Source organism: Eucyclogobius newberryi, unplaced genomic scaffold (assembly GCF_026437365.1).
Source record: "Eucyclogobius newberryi isolate DKJ021-1_F unplaced genomic scaffold, fEucNew1.0.hap1 SCAF_4, whole genome shotgun sequence".
NCBI classification, from domain to species: Eukaryota; Metazoa; Chordata; class Actinopteri; order Gobiiformes; family Gobiidae; genus Eucyclogobius; species Eucyclogobius newberryi.
In genome coordinates this window covers 10,159,207-10,176,706 of record NW_027316056.1, presented here as the reverse complement: position 1 = coordinate 10,176,706, position 17,500 = coordinate 10,159,207, and the positions used below count along the sequence as shown (strand labels likewise).

At 37.6% G+C, this 17,500-nt stretch overlaps 2 protein-coding genes across 2 annotated transcripts in view; one reads left to right on the top strand and one right to left on the bottom strand.

The window, feature by feature from the left end:
- LOC140377378 (V-type proton ATPase 116 kDa subunit a 3-like) overlaps positions 1–6,763 on the bottom strand; it is a 19,759-nt gene extending 12,996 nt beyond the window's left edge. Inside the window, 13 exon segments of the mRNA XM_072462769.1 lie at positions 48–193; positions 496–635; positions 1,338–1,497; positions 1,901–2,041; positions 2,201–2,272; positions 2,973–3,066; positions 3,161–3,243; positions 3,330–3,481; positions 4,920–5,052; positions 5,413–5,558; positions 5,810–5,888; positions 6,022–6,158; positions 6,709–6,763. Of these exon segments, the coding sequence (XP_072318870.1) occupies positions 48–193; positions 496–635; positions 1,338–1,497; positions 1,901–2,041; positions 2,201–2,272; positions 2,973–3,066; positions 3,161–3,243; positions 3,330–3,481; positions 4,920–5,052; positions 5,413–5,558; positions 5,810–5,888; positions 6,022–6,158; positions 6,709–6,763 (1,538 nt within the window).
- A 904-nt stretch (positions 6,764–7,667) lies between these two features.
- On the top strand, positions 7,668–14,902 carry LOC140377585 (syntaxin-3-like). The gene is made up of 10 exons (XM_072463044.1): positions 7,668–8,011; positions 10,097–10,171; positions 10,630–10,729; positions 10,825–10,899; positions 12,191–12,261; positions 12,462–12,570; positions 13,080–13,153; positions 13,732–13,866; positions 14,499–14,609; positions 14,689–14,902. The coding sequence occupies exons 1-10, from the start codon at positions 7,982–7,984 to the stop codon at positions 14,764–14,766; spliced, it is 858 nt and encodes a 285-aa protein (XP_072319145.1). The 5' UTR covers positions 7,668–7,981; the 3' UTR covers positions 14,767–14,902.
- The last annotated feature ends 2,598 nt before the right edge of the window (positions 14,903–17,500 follow it).

Genomic DNA, 17,500 nt, shown 5'->3' with positions numbered 1-17,500 from the left:
TAAATAGTGGTACAGCATGACATTGATAAAACTATTTCCCTTCTTACCTCCAGTTCATGGGCTTCAGGTGCCAGCCTGAGGGAAACACACTGACTCCGCGGCTGAAGCAGTCGTTGTAAATGGCTCCGGTGTAAATGGAGAAAAGTCCCATCAGTAAAATCAGGTATCGGCCTCCGTAAACCAACCTCCACAACTACAGGGAATTATGACAAGAAAAAAACAATAAAAGTCCCAGATATCTGCCTCAAAACGATGGATTTAAACCGACACAAATTATGAAAGTTTTGCTCTTTAGAATGGGAATGTCGGCATGTTAAATATAAGACAGAAAGAGAGAGAAAAAATGTAATATGTATATAATAAAATATACACACTTCCTCTACCAACAATTTCATCCCGTTTACATTTCTACGTAAATTGGATTATATGTAAACAGTTTTTTAAGTTAATTGTCCTGTGAATCCTGTTGTTTCACCTTTGTGATACATTTATTACCTCGTTTTTGCTCTGAATGCTTTTGTTTTCTTCTTTCTGCATAATCATCCAGAGAGCGGCCGAGGCCATCAACAAACCGTGGCCCACGTCCCCAAACATCACCGCAAACAGGAACGGGAAGGTCACTGTGGTGTACACCGCTGTTCAGAGACACAACCATCAGCCAATGAAGACACGTGAGGGGAAAACACAACGTGAAATGCTCTCGATACACTTAAGGTTGTGGTTTGAGCCCAGTTTGGTCGTGATGTAGAGAAGTACATGTGGCTTTAGCTTTGATAGTTTATATTTATTTATACCTATTAGTCCATTCGTTCTTAAATTTTTCCTCTGTTGTCTTTTATTGTTTTGTCTTTATTATTTATTTATGTCTGTATTGTTTTATTTTTACTCTGTTTTACAGTGCAATAGAAATAACGTGGATTGGACTGATTTAGTTCTGTTTCTAGTCCTGTTTTTATTTTATTTTTATGTGGTATATGTTGTGTCTTTCACCACATAAAAATATTTTAAATGATTTGAAATCCTATCATTTTCATCAATGGTCAAACTCAAACTTCTTACGATAAATATGGCACAAAATTAACTATATATTCAATGACATTCCTTCCAATGACATGTACAGTTTATAACAATGAGGTCTGGTTGTAAGAAGCTTGCAGAGGGCCATTCATCTAGTCCAACTCGATTTGACAATATTTCCTCTAGCAGTTATATGATTACATGGATCATTTGTCACTTTATGCAACAAGCATCCACTCTTAAACTCCTTGTGCCAGAATAAACTGTAAAAGTTTGTTTTTGTATGAATATTTATGATAATACAGGGAATTATCATGGACCTGGGTTTATTTCCTTGTACTGTGCGACTCCGTACGCGTCCACGATGCTCTGAAACGCTGCAGTGAAGGAGTTTGTGATGAACAGAGTCGGAGGAGGCGACGTGGAAGAGGAAAGAGGAAGACGATTGTAGAAGGAGTCCACCACACTGCCACTTCTCCTCTGCAAAAGACACATATACATCATTAAAAAACAAGTAAATGGCCATTTGTTTTTCATGGCTGATACTGATATTTTAGCAGATGAGGGTCAGCAAGCTCTACCAATTAACTGGGCAGAGTTTGATCTTAAATGACTTATATTGCACTAATCTACATAATTAAAGTTTAGTAAGGAAAAATATATATCAACATCACTGTATCACTGTTTTATAACTAAACAATGAGAAATAAAGCAAAATAAAGCTTTATGTATTTAGTTAGTCGGCTCAAACAACACAACGGCCTAAGATGGAAATGTAAAGCCAAATTACACCAATACGTGTAAATATCAGCCCAATATATCGGCCTCTAATATGAGCAAAATATATAACATGTCTATGAGTGTGAAATATGAAAACAGTCACCGTGCCCTCGATGAGCGCGCTCTGGAGCAGCAGCAGTTTCTTAGTGGGACTCCAGGCCTCAGCGATGAGACACTTGTCTGTCACAGACTGACTGCACAGGTTTAACACTGAGTGAACGGCCTTGCACTTCCCCACTCTCACCTGCAGGGGGACACACCACTATCATCCAAGCACTCAATATCCAAGCACTAAATATGCTCTACTAAGAGTCTGGTTGGTAAAAAAGAAACAGTTTTGATAAATTACATAAAATAGAAATTACAAGCCCAATATGAGGAAATATTCTTGATTAAAAAGTACCTTCCACATTGGCAGCACAGAAACACACTGAGCCAACAGCTGCTGGAGGTAACTCTCAGTTTGGGACAAAACCTGAAAGAAAAATGCATCATTAACAGTATCAATCAAATAAATCTCTATTAATGCGAGGAAAAATTCAATTTAGAATCCATTTTAAACTTCTTCTGTTTATTCACACAAATGTAAGTTTTGCACCAAGTAATGTTAAGTAACTAAGGTATTGTCTGTTTTATTTTTTGGACAAATAAATGTGGAAAAATAATAGTGCCACATTTTTTAAAAATGTTGTCCATTTGATTAATATATTAGATCTAAAATGTGTTTAAAAGTTATAGAGGGGATTGTGGATTTGAGTAAACTAGAAATTAACAAAACAAATGTTTTGGAGTTAAAACTTGAGAAAAAAAAACCAGCACTGACACGCTACTTTAAGAGCTGATCTTTGTGACTTTATGGGGGGAAATGCATTTTGCTTGTATGTTTCATCTAGGGCAGGGTAAGTAGGGTATTTATTGTAATATTGTGTACATGTTCACAGAAACAGGTTTAATTACAGTTTGATGTAAAATATTATTGATGTGATATTTTACATAAAAACTGTAATTAAACCTGTTTCTTTGAACATGTACATAACATTAAAATAAAGATTGTTATGAATATTTAAAATATCCATAACAATCTTTTATGACTTTTGAGTTTCAGTCTGGAAATGTGCTTATGTGTGATTATAAAACTTTAATTTGTCACATTCCACCAAATTTCCACATCTTACTTTTGTGATATCTTCAATTCTGTTCTTCAGGCCGTCTAAAAGCTCCTCTCTGTCGTCTGCACTCTCTGGGTAGAAAAACGTGTTGGTGTGGAAGCTAAAACACACATTTCATATCGAATTAGCATGTTATCTTCATCAGTATTGAGAGCGTGTCATGATTATAGTCACAAAGAAGATGAAACGCTCACCAGTCACAAATCTTCTTGACCTTTCGTCCAATAGTTTTCCCCCAAAACGAGATCAAAAATATCTTCCATTGCACTTTTTCACCCTAGATTGAAATAATAAATAATGCTTGTAACTGAGCATTTGACACATTTTAGGCAGAATATTCATGTACAAAATCCTCAGTCTTACCGTTTCGGCGACTTCCATCGTTTCGTGCATTTCCTGGAAGTCGATAATGAAATATCCTCGGCAGGCTCGCCATAGCAACCGTTCAAAGGTGGAGACTTTCCAAGGATGAACCACTCCAGCAACAAAACTGCATGAAAGTTTTTGAGTTCAAGCTCGAGCGTTGAGCAAATTATACTTAAAATTCATCATAAGAATTTATTAGAATTGCTCTTGACGACCAAAGATCAGCACAATTCACTACATTTACCACTAAGAGTTCTCAAAATCTGTGTGAAATACTTTGTACTCATTTTTAAACCGGTACTTCAAAACTTTTAGTTAAGTGCATTTTTTATGTTCTACTTTTAGTAGTGTTTTGCAAATGTATCTGTACTTTTAATTAAGTAGCTAACACAATTGAGAACTTCTTCCACAACTGATAAGCCTTAATAAAGCATCAACAAAGATTTAATTAAAAAATAGTTTATTGAAAATAATCATGACTTAGTAACGACTTGATTAATACCATAAACCTAACTCCATAATTGAGGGTTTACTAAGCCTGAATCATTCTTGATAAACTATTTCATTATGAATTGGGCCTTTTCTTCATGCTTTGTTAAGGCTAAATCATGTGTTACAATTAAAAAGTTGCACCGAGTCCTTTTTTACAGCGCAAGTTGTTTGACCATGCAGCGAGAAATATTTATCAAAATAAATATATATATATATCATCCATTGCATGATTATTCAGTTTAAAGTCATCTGGCTGTGCAATATTTACTTCTTAACTGTCAGTAATGGGATGTTTAATTGTTGTAAAAGTCTGATTTGGAAGCTGTTTATTGTTTGTGCTGTGAGTTATTCTAACCTGAGATGAATGTCGCAGTCACAGTCCAGAGTTGAGAAGTCCAGAGGAGCGTGAGGAGGACGAGGGACGACCTGCAACACCAAATCTGTCATTTACTCCCCTTATTATTTTACATTTAAGTCTGAAATGCATTCTCCTGCTGCCGTCAGCCAATCACAGTCATGTAAACATGCCTTCCATAATCCTATTGTGTTTTCAAAAGGTTCAAAGACAAAGTGTGTTTTGCAGCAGCAGCAGCAGAACAAGCAGCCTCTTCAGCCTGTTCTTTTCCTCCTCTTGGTGCTGATAATTGTTCTAAAAATGTCTTACTTTCACATCTTCGTCAGTAAAAAACGGTTGTCAGTATCAAAAAAACACATATCAGACCACGTCAGACAAAACTGATTATCGGACCATTTAGTAGAAATTATAGATTATTTTAAATTGAAAAACATGTAACAACAATGAAACAGATGTGCCACAATAACTAATGGAGTAAAACTATGGAACAAATTCAGTGCAGAATTCAAGCAATGTCCAAACATGATACAGTTCAAAATAAAAATAAGCAAATAGTTCTCAAAAGGTATGAAAAATGTAAGGTATTATATCTCGATTAATATGACTAGATTGTGAATATCGCTAGTACAACCTTTATTACATTATTATAACTCGTAATAGAGAAGGTGTAGCGTCATATAGGTTTTTCTTCTTCCTTTATTTACTTCTTCCTTCATTATGTATTTGAAACAAATACATACATAAAAACAGTAAACGGCGTGGTAACTCTACACTGACCTGTGTTTGAATGAGAGTGTGAGTCTGCAGCAGCACGGCTCTGTACTGTTTGAGCTGCATCAGCTGATGCTGCAGACTCGTCCTGTTCGTGGACACCTGCGGAATATAATCATTATACAATCACAATTATACTTCACTTTATCCAGAGGTTTGCATTTGTAGTACGGTTGTAGGTTCAAACCCATGAGCAGAATCGACTTAACGATAATTCCATCCCATAAATATTCCAGTATTCATTTTGTAAGTAATATGTACATTTTCATTATATACATTTATTTACTCAGATTTTGTATTTGTTTTATAGTTTACTGTCTCCTCATTAATTCATTTAAAATCTTTGACCCTTTTATTTAATTTCCCCTGATGGTTGTTTATTTATTTGTGTCTGTAATATGTAATATTATACATTCTGCCACCTGTATTGTAACTCTGAACTGCACTGGCAGCGCGCGTCACCTCAGAGAGTTGCGTTGCCAGCCTCTCGCTCTGCTCCTCGATGTGCAGCAGGTCTCGGGGCTGAGGGGCCGGAGCAGAGCTGGGGGTCCTCAAAACTTCCTCCAGAGACAGAGGCACGGCTTTGGACAGCTGCTGCTCGAGGAAAACTACAGTGACACAGTCAACAAATGTTCCTTATTGTGTTGAGTCTAGGTTTGCACAGCTCGGTTTAGTCCTGGTGTAGTTTTGGTCGTGTTCTAGTCCTGTTTCACCCCTGGTCTGGTCCAGGATCAAGTGCGAATGCGCCCTTATAGTCTGTATAGTCTAGATAACAGTCGACTAGTCACAATTATAACGGTTAACACTTGCAGCCTAATTAAAATATTCACATTATATAAGGTAAAATCACTTTTCTCACCAAATCTCTTCTCCAGCTCCTCACATCTCCGGATTTCATTTACAAATTTCCTCTGGAACAAGTTTACATCTGGATTTAACTGGTGGAATAAAAACATGATAATCCATTGCTGGAATTGGATGGACAACCGGACACAACATTGAAACCGTTTGTTTTTGCGGCTTCAAAGTTGCGTAGACAAAGTGTAATAAATAGTCTGTGGTCATACTTACGTCTCTAAACTCCACCAGTCCCAGCTCTCCCAGTTCATTGATGCAGTTGTAGGCCGATCCAGTTTGAAGGAAGATCTGAACCAGGCACATGTCTTCACTTCGAAACATCCCTCTTATTAAAATACAATCCCCTGATGCTGATAATCAATGCAAACTCACATCTAAAACCATCTCAAATATTGCTTATTTATCGTTCGGCTGCTTCCCAGAGTTTCAGAGCTAAAGTAGTGATGGATAAGTGTGGTTGAGATGGTTAAATTAAGAGGGAATGTAATCACTAGAAACTAACTGGATTCATGTGACCAAAGGCGGGATTTGGGGTAATTTAATTTGAAACAAAGAGGAGCAGTGTATGAACAATGATGAGAGAGAAAAAGAACAGCAACTCTCTACAGCGAAGTTAAAGGAAAAGAGAGTGGCTTTTAAATGCAAGAAATGTAAATGTTTGTTTGTTTTGAAGATGTCAGGCAACAATTGTCCAGGTTTATTGCAGTTTAGTCCTGATAGATAACATGACTTACCAGTGCATTTTGTGCTTAAATATCATAAGGCAAAACACTTCCCTTGAGGATTTCTGGTAATGTTATGAACTTATGACAGTGACAAACCTCGACTGCCCAATCCATACTAATCCATGTGTGTTTGGTGGTGAACTACAGAGGTTCCCACAGTCGTTTTCCATCAAACCGTGAGCGCTTTCAGGAAACTTTAAGTCACTGTGTAGGCTTGATGATAGGTCCATGATTGTGTACTACTACCTCCAGGCCAAGTCCTACAGCACCCGGTCCTGCTCTTCGGTCTAGATAGAAGCTCGCACACTTCACCTGTCAGGAGGTCAGCGAGGCCGGTCTCTGGAGTCAAATGTGAGGTGTAGGTTTTTCACTTACTGTGTAACTCTGCGACTACTGATCATGGTAGTAATGTCTGTAGTATCCTTATGTAACTGCATCTGTTGTGGTAGTTCTTGTAAGACAGTAGTAGTAGTAGGAGTAGTAGAAGTAGTAGTCAACATAACCTAAGTAGATCACCATTTTACATTTTGCTCATTATAAACTTCAATGTTGAAATCAAAAGGCTTCATAAAATCAAAACTTCAGAACAAATAAGCTTTTTTTAAGTTAATAAATACAAATAAAAGAGTAAACATGTCACCTAAACAAAATAAAAAATCATCATTTCAACAAATAATTTAGTTTCGTATTTAACATTTAATATTTTAACATCTACTTAACATTTTAGAACTCTATATGTCAGTCCTTATTTTCCCAGTATTTGAAACTAAGTACAGTGGGCGGGGATAGGGGGTAGGTGAAAACAGGACATTTTCTGAGCACTCGAGTCTCATTTACAGGACAATACAGGATAATTCAAACACGCATGAATGAATCAAAATACAACTTTGAGTAAACTAATGACGAGGAAACGCTGTCACCGCAACTAAATCAGAAGATAACTACATTTGATTTTGCATAATGTATCCCCTTTAAAAAGACGTAGGCCTAATTCACTGAAGTAATTAGCTGTAATTAGTAGACCAGACTCTCATCTCATGGTCACCAGATCCACGCCGGTCAGTGTGTTGTCCACGCCGTTGTTACGCACTGTGATCAGGTGGACTCTGTGGGGGAGAGAGAGCTTTATCCTCTTGAACTGGCGCTTCCTAATCCGCGCTTAGAGGCTTATTGAGACGTGGCTCCTACACATACTCACCTTTAGCACCTTTGCTGCCACTATTTTCATTCTAAATGACTATATTCTTTCCGCAAAGCACCCTAACTTAGCGCGTAGTCGTATCCGTCAACCGCTCTCGGCCAGCTTTCCGGATTTCCCAATTAACGAATCATCCAATTAATTTTGATCTGGCTCATTGGGTGGCCATCTTATCAGCTCTATGTTAGCATCGCATTTGGTGACCGTTCTTTAACTTGTCCAGCTTCAACTCGAAAGGCCGTTTGTCAAGATGAAGGACCGTTTGGCGCAGTTGAAAGAGGTAAAGTACATTTTGCGTGACTTTTTACACGTTTGCACCTGTTGCGCGCTCCTGGGGGTCTTTTCTCCAGCTCAACTGTAAGAAACACTGACCCTGAATGGCCCTTGAACGGTGCAGCGTTGTATTTTTTGTAATTCTTAATATTCTATGAACCACAAAGCCTATTTCGAATGATAATCAGACAGTCTGTTATTAGGCTATTCATTTATTTGTTGCTAATCTTAAAATCTTGCACTTTGACGTAAACAGGAACAAGAGCAATGAGAATACTTCTAAAACGTCTCTCATGTATAAATGATAGTATTACCAGATCAGATTGCCCTAAACCTCATCATTGTTGTACTAATTGCATAAGAAGTAGTAGAATCATTGATTTAGCTGTATCTCAATAAGATAAGATAAGATAAGATATTCCTTTATTGTCCCACATGGGGAAATTTCATTGGTGCAACGCAGGTAGATACAGAGGTAGATACAGAAATGTGTCTTTAAACACATTGGTTGAGGTTTAATTATCAGACGAATATGAAATGTCTGTCAAAATAATCACAAAAGAGCAGAAATGTCATATTTTTATCCTTATTTGAAAGTTTACAATATAACTTTTATCTTTAATCAGCTCTTTTTGTTGCGATTTTACTTTAAACGATAAATTTGATATTCAAATTTTGCTTGTCTTCAACATTTAGCTTGAGAACAACATTCACAATTTTATCTACATTTTAATATATTGTATTGAAGTAAGAACGAATGCACTAATTATTAGGACGCACACCCACAAAACTTGGCATTGCTCAGTAAAAGCTTGTCAATGGTAGGATGCAGTAGTAGTAGTAGTAGTAGTAGTAGCAGTAGTAGTAGTAGTAGTAGTAGTAGTAGTAATAGTAGTAGTAGCAGTAGTAGTAGTAGTAGTAGCAGCAGCAGTAGTAGTAGTAGCAGTAGTAGTAGTAGTAGTAGTAGTAGTAGTAGTAGTAGTAGTAGTAGTAGCAGCAGCAGTAGTAGTAGTAGCAGTAGTAGTAGTAGTAGTAGTAGTAGTAGTAGTAGTAGTAGTAGTAGTAGCAGTAGTAGTAGTAGTAGTAGTAGTAGTAGTAGCAGTGATTCTGCTGGTATAACGCCAGCAGAATCACAAATAAGTTTTCAATGTGGCAGTTAAAGTTGTTTAATAGTGTTTTTGTTACTTGTCTTAACCAAACTATGGACATTTTCAGCAGCAGATAATGTGAAAATATCACGTAAACTATACTATTTTTGTTGCGTTGAGATTAGCCAAATATAATACCTCAGTGTATATTTTTGGTATCATCTTGATAACAAAATTCAGTCAACCTTTATCAAAGCATCAGGAACATGCTCAAATGTGTCTGTAAACATAAAAGGACCATGAATGAACAACACAAGGGCAGAAATATCACTTCAGACACTTGTTTCAGACATTACACTTTAGTAGTCATTTTAATAGTTTTATAGACTTTAGACATGAAATTCTAACTATGCGGAATTCAAAAACGATGTCTCCAACCTCTAATGAAGATTATTTCGCAGGGTATAACATTTGGATCATTATTATAGCCTCTGCTCCTGTTGCTCCTCCAAACAGGAAGTGTGTATTAAAGTGGAGCCCTGACGTGACTGAGGTTTAAGAGACTCTCATTAAGACTCAGAACATCCACCAGAGAGACGAGACAGATCATCAGAACTGTCACCATAGGACTGTGGGGAAATGAAATACAAATATTTCAGTTAGGACTAAAAAAGTAATAATCAGAAGAAGACACATTTTAGGATTCAAAATGTGCTGAAACGTTCCTGTAAATGTTGACATGCCAAATGAACCACAAAAAAAGCCAAAATTGTACTTGTATTTTTAGTCAGCTATTTTTGTCTTTCTTTATTAGTTTTGATCAGACTATAAACTTGATATTCTAATTCAGTATAGATATTGCAGACTGACATATTTTCACTAAAAGAAACTTGTTACTACTATCCTTCAGTTTGCTCTTTGGATTATAAATTGGTATGGACCTTTTGTTGTTATTACTGTTGTAAAACATCCAAATAAATGTCTTTTTTGTGTGTATAAAACAGAAAAGTGATGTCGGAGGCGACGATGTGGAAATTCCTGTGGAGAGTGAGGCGTTCATGGACGATTTCTTTGCTCAGGTAAAAAAAAACAAAAGGCTTCAACAACTATTTGGAATAATAACACCTTTTGAATAACCGGTAATTGTTATCTTGGCTGTACAGACGCTAAAATACATACTAATATAGGTTTTAGAACAAATGAAGTAGCCAAGTCAAAATGAAAATAAACCACCGCATTTCACCATACTTTTTGTTTTTTGTCTAATCAAACATTTATTTATATGATTTTATAGACAACAAATAAATAAATACAATCACTGACTAGTCAACTAAAATACATGATAGTACATTAAGTTTTGTTGTGCAGCTTTTTACGTACAAATTGTCTCACTATTTCCAAAACCACTGAAATAGTTTCTATTCAACACAATAGTTTGTTTTGTTGCTCCACATCTAAAACTTTCACCTTCATACCCTTCTTGAGAGTGGTTTTATGCATTAGATTTACTACTAAATATATAAATTGATGTTTTCAGGCTGAAGATATCCGAATCAGCATCGAGAAAATGGAGGAGAGCATCACCGAAATTAAAAAACTCTACTCCACCATTTTGTCAGCTCCGACTTCAGAACAGAGTAAGAGACTCACAAATACAGCCATCATGATGATTATGTGAAATGGAAATTAAAATCACATGAATAAAAGCTCCTTCACTGTCGTTTTTCCTCAGAAACACAAGATGCTCTGGAAGCGCTCACAAACGAGATCAAGAAGGCAGCTAACAACGCCCGGAACAAACTCAAGTGTATGTGTATTTGTAATTAATGGATGGCAATGGGCATAGAACGGTTAAAGATGGAAATGATAAGGCAAGGCCAGTTTATTTGTAGGGCATAATTTGTACTCAAAGCAATTCAATTCAACAGGAAGAAAATGCATTAAGAGTAGAGTGCAAATCCTTTCAGTCATATGCACAATTAAAACTGTTTTTAGCTTAGATTTGAACAGTGTCAGAGTAGAAGCCTGTCTCACATCTTCTGGAAGACTGAAGATGAAACGCAGATTCCCCATGTTTAGTCCTGACTCTGGCACCAGCAGGAGGCCGGTCCCTGAGTTCCTCAGAGTAACTAACATGTCTGAGATGTACTTTGGTGCTAGGCCATGGAGAGACAAGCAGAGCTGCTTTAAAGTCTCTTCTCTGAGCCACAGGGGCCAGTGCAGAGACCTGAGAACAGGACTAATGTGATGGTACTTCCTGGTTCTAGTCAGGACCCGAGCAGCAGCGTTCTGGATGTACTGCAGCTGTTTTACAGCTCGTGTGGAGAGGCCAGTGAGCGGCCGTTACAGTCTAATCTACTGGAGACAAACGCATGGATAAGTCTCTCCAAATCTGGTTTAGACTCTATGCATTGATTTTGGCAATGTTTTTTAGATGGAAAAAGCTGCTGATGTTATTGATTTGATGTGGCTGTTAAAGTTCAAGTCTGAGTCCATTATTACCCCCAGATTTCTGATTTGGTTTGTAGGTTTTAGAGCGAGACTCTGGAGGTGACCGCTAACACTTTCTCTTTGTTTCTGTAGGTCAAAGACGATGATTTGAGTCTTGTCTGAGTTCAGCTGGAGAAAGTTGTTTTGCATCCACACACTGATCTGTTAGATGCAGTGACAGAGTGATGCAAAATGTAAAAAGATAAAAGGATTTTCAGTGATTGCTTCAAAAAATCTTACATACATTTCAAATTCAAATTTCAATTTAAAAAAAGTCCTTAACATGACATCATTGGCTGCTATTTCCAGATGATGATGATGATTATGATTGTTGTTGTTGTTGTTGTTGTTGTTGTTCTTCTTCTTCTTCTTCTTCTTCTTCTTCTTCTTCTTCTTGTGTCCTTGGGTTTTTTGTGATTGGTTGCTGGCACAGAAATGATAAGATATGCCGCTAATACATCATTATACAATCACAACTTAATACTTGCATTAACACCACTGTATATAATAACGTGTTGGTGATTGTTGGGTCATTTCCCTTGCGGTTTACAACATTTAAACCCGTGTAAAAATATGGGAAAAAACCTGTGTTGGTTGTGTTTCCTCAGCCATCGAGCAACAGCTGGACTCCAACACAGACGAGCGAGCGTCGGCCGACCTCAGGATACGCAAGTCACAGGTTTTGGAAAAAATAATCGTTATGATCTTTTATGTGGAATGACTGCAAACCTTTACTTGTTTATGTATCACAGAGATCTGTATCTGTGTCACTAAAATGTGAACAAGATTCTGTCTGGCGCAAGACTTGATAGTTTGCATGACATTAAAGGCAGTGTTTTGATTCTGTGATATCGATACTTAATGTTTGTTTCTTTCTAGCATGCGATATTGGCGAAGAAGTTTGTGGAGGTGATGACAAAGTACAATGAAGCTCAGATGGATTTCAGAGACAAGAGCAAAGGGAGAATCGCCCGACAGCTCGAGATCAGTAAGCAACAATTTAATCTACATTTGACTAGATTTTACACCTTAAAAGCGTCTTATAAATGTAAAAAACAGAAGTAGTTAATCTTAAACTATTTGCAACAATCTAAATGTACTTACCTTATACCTTCTGAGCATCCTAATTTTACTGTCACTTTAAAGCTAACAAACATTAGCATGCTTACAGCGCTCTTCCTGTTTTGCGGAGAATATAACGTTCTTTAATTAGATGTAGACAGCACACAACGGTTTCATTTTGACTTTAAAAGCTGCATCTGAACTGGGGCAAAACAGATTTAACTTTATTACATGAAAAAAGGGTAAATTACATTATTATCAGCTCATACCATTGTTGGGAAATAATAATCTTAGACATACATGCTTCATACAGTATGTAGTTGTAAAATATAGGTTGCTGAGAGAAATGTTTGGGTTGTTGTTGTGGTGGTTCTTGCACATTGTAAAACTATTATTGCATTTGTATAGTTTCTAAACTTGTCTTCTTGCTTTCAGCGGGCAAAGCTACAACAGATGAGGAGTTGGAGGAGATGTTGGAGGGAGGAAACGCAGCTGTCTTTTCTGCTGGGGTAAGACTCAGGCAACTCTTTTTACTTTTCACATTTTGTCCTGGACCTGATTTAAATCAAGTGGTACTTTTTTCATGTAAAATGTTTGAGAACTCCTTTACTTAAAGGACAGTAGTCTTTCAAAGGTAATGATCCGGACAATTTAAAAAAAACATCCGAAAGTCCTTTTTAATCGACTGAAAACGACTGAGTGATCAGATTGAAATGAAATGAAAAATGTAAATTCGGGTGCCGCTCTGTGGCAGAACAGATAACACATGTGCCCCCGTCTCATCCTCATTTCACACTATACTGTCCTGTCAAATAAAGCCTACATCCAAAAAAGAGGAAAATGTCTTTCGGATGATTTTTAAAACATTATCCAGATGACTGCCTTTGAAACGTTTTTCTTGGATGGATCACTCCTGGGCGAATGAGGGATTACATGGTAATGGTATGAAAAGGTGGTGGACAGGATGATGACAGCTTATATTATATCATAATTGAACACCATATTGTTTTTCACAGACTCTGTTTTTGCTGTCTTCACTTTGTGCTTCTTGAATTAAAACAGCACAAATCTTTTCTTTGTTCCACAGATCACAGAGTCGAAGATAAACCAGCAGGCGCTGAATGAGATCGAGGCTCGTCACAAAGACATCGTGAGACTCGAGAGCTCCATCAAAGAACTCCATGACATGTTCGTGGACATCGCCATGTTAGTGGAGAATCAGGTATGCTGTTAAACTGAGGAGAGATGAGTTTGGGATTTACTATTGAATGACATTCAAGAGAAAATGTCTGAAGATGTGACAGTCACATTTCAAATAGAGAAGCGAGGTCTGGAGCTATAAGATACAGTGTGATTGATCTAACACATGTCCAAACAGTACAGTGGGATCAGTGTCAGAGAGCACTATTGCAGAGGCCACTGGACGCACACTTTTTAACCAGAAAACTGAAAATGTATCTAGTTAGCACTTGATTCACCTAAAAAAGGACTCGACAAAAAAGAGATTGACAAAGCTATTAAAGCGCCATCTATACAGAAATAAAAGTTGATTTAATGTTTAGTCCCACATTAATCCTTAAAAAACATGTTCTACAAATAAGCATCTGTAAGAGGCTGCTCATGAGGCAACTCGCTTAGGCCTCATCAAATTTAACAAATTCTCCTTCCAAATATCCAGTCACCTCTGCTGGATACTTTGGAATTGGCCATGATAAACCCATTTACGTTCTTTACTGGAGCTCTATATGCAGTAAATCACCCCTACTCCCTTGTTTCTTCTTTGTCCATGTATTTTATTCTGCTTGATTGCCGAATAAGGTATCAGCTATCTTTTTATTTCTTTTTCTCTCTCAGGGTGGAATGATCGAGAGGATTGAGAGCAACATGGACCAGTCGGTGGGCTTTGTTGAGAGAGCTGTGGCGGACACCAAAAAGGCAGCTAAGTTTCAGCAAGAGGCTCGCAGAGTAAGCATTTATCTTTTATTCTAAAAAAATGCCTTTATAATCACTCATTCTAATCCTTGTTTATTTAACTCTGTTGTAGAAACAAATGATGATTGCCTGCTGCTGTGTGATTCTGGCTCTCATCGTTGGATCATTCCTCTACAGTTTTATTAAATAGTCGAAAAGAGAAATTCTTTTGATATTGACATTTTTTACTCTTTCATTTCTAATCTGTGGTTGTAGCGCTGTTAGATTGGATATAGATTTTGGATGATTCTGAAAATATCAATATGTTTATTGACTATTCCATGCTAGTGTTTTTCTTTATTTGTAATCTATTTGTTTCTGCAGTTATTTTATTTTTGCAGATATAATTTCTTGAACAGTGAGATGTTCAATAAAATGAACTGGCTTTTTTACCATGTGCAATTATAAAATTACAATTGTTAAAACGGGAACCCATGTTTTGCATTTAAAATTTAACTCATCCCATTGATTATGACTTAGACGCTGGTAAGAGCTGGTTAACCTCATGTAGCTTACATTTTTACTGGCGTCATTATTGAGAATAAACTTAATTTTAACCAGTGCTTGTGTCTACTTCTCTTGCTCGCCATATACTTCTGACAGATTAAAAAAATATTCATATATATTATTATTAAGATAAGATAAGATAATCCTTTATTGTCCACACATGGGGAAATTTCATTGTTGCAACGCAGGTAGATACAGAGGAAAATAACATATAACTTATAGGCCTATTGTTATCAACATTATTGTTAAGAGGAATAAGGGAATACAAGTAATAAACAAGAATATTGATTATTATTATTATTATTATAGATGTTTTTGATGGACCTGGCACCAATGACAAAAAATACGCATTGTTTTTTTGACCAATCCACAGCAACCTATCCAACCAAACCGCTCTCTACAACAATAATCTTACCCTTCCCCCACCCTATACATTCATTCTCAAACCCCATCTCCAACACCCCTACTTTCATCTCCCTCCCAAAATCCCCCAATCCTAACTAATACTACTTTTCCACCCTCATTTTTACTAAATAACCCTTCCAAAAAAACCAAACAAACTCCTAACAACACCTTCCATCCATTCCAAATTACCCTATCACTCCTCCTCATCTAACCCTCTAAAATCAATTCACCTAAAATCAATCATAAACAACTCCCCACCCTCCTAACATCACAAACCACCCCAAACCAACCTCTACTAATTCTAACCTCAAATAAAACAATCAATCCCATTACCACTCCCCACCCTCTAAACTCCCTCACTCAATATCAATTACATAAATAAATACTTCTTTTAATTAACTATAAAATCTCATTCTTTCCACCATTCTTCTTCAACCACCATCTATCCAACCCAAACACAACCCCTCAACAACCCACAAATTCACCCCCCACCACCAACCCCCTCCCCCAATCACAAAAACACATAATAAAACACTCATCTAACACAAAAAACAACAAAAACACCCTCTCCCCTCATAAACATATACCCCTAACCCCTTTTCCCCCTAATAACCCTTCCCTATCCCCCCCCTACTCTAATCTCCACAACTCCCAACCCACCTCCACACCAACACCACCCACACTCACCTACCAAACCACAAAACTTTTTCAAACCCACAAACATAAACCTAAATAACACTACCCCAAAACCTCCCAACCCCACTCCCACCATCACCCACATCCCCACATAACCTACCCTACTCTCCCATATTCCAACCATTTAACCACCACCCTAACACCCCATATCAAATCATCTAATAAAAATCATACCTCCCATTCACCCCCCTCCCCTAACCCTCCTCTCATTACCTACTACAACCTCCCCTATCTAATCACATTATCACCTCATTTTCCAACATATAATCCCATCCAATAATTTACACAACCCCTCCCTCCCAACCCCCCCTATACCTCAAAACCCAATCAAACCCCCACCTCCCTTACATCTACCCCTCTATCCCTTTCCTCACAACATAAAACCCCCTATACCCCCAAAACTCCACCCTCATCCATCCAATCCAATATTCCTACCCATTCCTCCACACATACCTTAACCTAACCAAATATACATCCATATTATCAACCCACTCCAATTCTCACAATCCTCATACAATCCCTATTCACACAACCCATCCAATCATAAATTCATATCCCCCAAAACACTACACCCTCCAACAATACATATCAACACCCCCCCCAATTAAACCCCCCTCTCCCCTCACCCCACCTATAAAAAATCTCCCTATCACAAAATCATCCCAAAATATTAACAAACATCTTCAACCCAAACACTTCCCAACCCACCACACCCCCCCCCTCCTCCTCCCCCCCACACTAACTCAATCAAAACACAACTCACCACCATAAATTCTAATCACAAATCATCTCCATTAAATCAACCTCTTCTTTCCTATCCACACCCATATATACCCCCCCATCATCATAAACTCTCTACCCCCCCTCCCCCTTACTCTTCCCACTTTCTTCTCTTCACCCTATCCCTCTTCCACATAAATTATATATCTCTCCCTCTTCATCCCCTTCTTCCTCCAAATATTATCCCTCTTCAACCAACTCCATCCCCTTTTTCCCCTCCCAACCCCCCAAAACCACCCCCATCAAAAATCATCCATACCCCCCCCCACAAAACCCCACCCATACAACCATATAAAAACTTTCCATACAACAAACATCCCTCTTCATTCCCACTCCTTCTCACCCCCTCATCCCCCCTCTACACACCTCCCTCCTCCTCAACCTCCTTCCTTCTTCCTAAATCAAATTCATCCCCCTACCCCCTACCCCTTAACCACTTCCTTTAACCACCTATCTAAACCTCAACACCCACCCTACTACCACTATCTACCTCAAAC

Excerpts from the sequence above, each read along its gene's own strand:
- LOC140377585 (XM_072463044.1), top strand. The coding sequence starts at position 7,982 with ATGAAGGACCGTTTGGCGCAGTTGAAAGAG. Across the intron at positions 10,172-10,629 it reads TGGACGATTTCTTTGCTCAG|GCTGAAGATATCCGAATCAG; the intron begins GTAAAAAAAAAC and ends TGATGTTTTCAG. Across the intron at positions 12,262-12,461 it reads TCAGGATACGCAAGTCACAG|CATGCGATATTGGCGAAGAA; the intron begins GTTTTGGAAAAA and ends GTTTCTTTCTAG.